The sequence below is a fragment of the Naegleria gruberi genome (genome assembly GCF_000004985.1).
Source record: "Naegleria gruberi genomic scaffold NAEGRscaffold_198, whole genome shotgun sequence".
NCBI classification, from domain to species: Eukaryota; Heterolobosea; class Eutetramitea; order Acrasida; family Naegleriidae; genus Naegleria; species Naegleria gruberi.
The window spans coordinates 1-1,092 of record NW_003163140.1 but is presented as its reverse complement, the minus strand read 5'-3'; the positions used below and the strand labels follow the sequence as shown (position 1 = coordinate 1,092).

The 1,092-nt window shown below is 35.3% G+C and overlaps 1 protein-coding gene and 1 non-coding gene across 2 annotated transcripts; one reads left to right on the top strand and one right to left on the bottom strand.

Annotated features, from left to right (window-relative positions):
* Positions 1-243: 243 nt before the first annotated feature.
* On the bottom strand, positions 244-612 carry NAEGRDRAFT_76567 (uncharacterized protein; the record flags this gene model as incomplete). Its single annotated transcript, XM_002668471.1, has 1 exon — positions 244-612. The coding sequence occupies one exon, from the start codon at positions 610-612 to the stop codon at positions 244-246; it is 369 nt and encodes a 122-aa protein (XP_002668517.1).
* A 272-nt stretch (positions 613-884) lies between these two features.
* NAEGRDRAFT_t881 lies at positions 885-955 on the top strand. Its single transcript has one exon. It is a non-coding gene; the product is annotated as a tRNA-Asp (tRNA).
* The last annotated feature ends 137 nt before the right edge of the window (positions 956-1,092 follow it).

Genomic DNA, 1,092 nt, shown 5'->3' with positions numbered 1-1,092 from the left:
CTTGAGCACAAACATATTCAAGTGATGAGATACCGTCATCCTTTGGTCCTTCATCTTCCATTTCATCATCACCACCTCCTTCTTCCATTTCTTCTTCATCTTCTCCTCCCTTCTTTCCAGCACCAGTTGCTTTACCAACTTTATCAGCAATAATAATTTTCTTTGTTTGAACTTGAGTATTACCTCTTTCACCCATCAAGGTTTTCATTGTTGTATAAAAGAATTTACCTGTCATCATCATTATCAAATTAAAATCATGAAATTATTCAAATCATCATCATCAAACAACAATAACATACCACCAACTTTCAGCACAACCATCTCTTCCTGTTGCATTTTCTGGAGTGTTTCCAATTTATCACTTGTCTCATCACCACTACCAGCAACAATAAGAACACTTTGATCCTTTTGCTCGACCAATTTCTTGATCATTTCCTCAGTTTGCTTCTGGAGGGACAACCTATGCAATGCATCGGAAATTTCATCAATCAACTTTTCATTCTGATCATTTTCAAACACTTCCGATGATGCGAGTGATGATCCATCAAAATTTGATGACGTTTTTCTCTTCTTTACTGAGTGATCAGCAGCAGTAGTCGATGATGCAGACATTTTTTTTGACTGTTTTTCTCCAGAAAGCTGGAAATTCAGCATTTTACAACAAATAATCAAAAAATTGAATGTTACAAGAATTACACTACATGCCTCAAATATATTAGTGAAACCAAACCTGTTGCCTTCTCAGAGTGTTCCAAAGGTTCGCTTCATTATGGTATGATTTGTTTTTTGAACAGATCAAAGTTGCAACTTTGAAATGGAAGTTTCAATAAATTTTCTCTAAATATAATGTCAAAGTCTGTTTTAGTTGATTAATTCATGTGAAATCGGGTGTGGTATAGTGGTAGCATTCCAGACTGTCACTCTGGCGACCCGGGTTCAATTCCCGGCACTCGAGTCATAATTTTTGACTGTTTCTGGAATATTTGAGTTTTGCTTTTTTCATAATAGAGGTAATAGTATGTAATCTACCTATTCAAAGTTTTATCTCTTATAACCACTGAGAAAATAAATAAAGATTCGCCACCCTCTTTC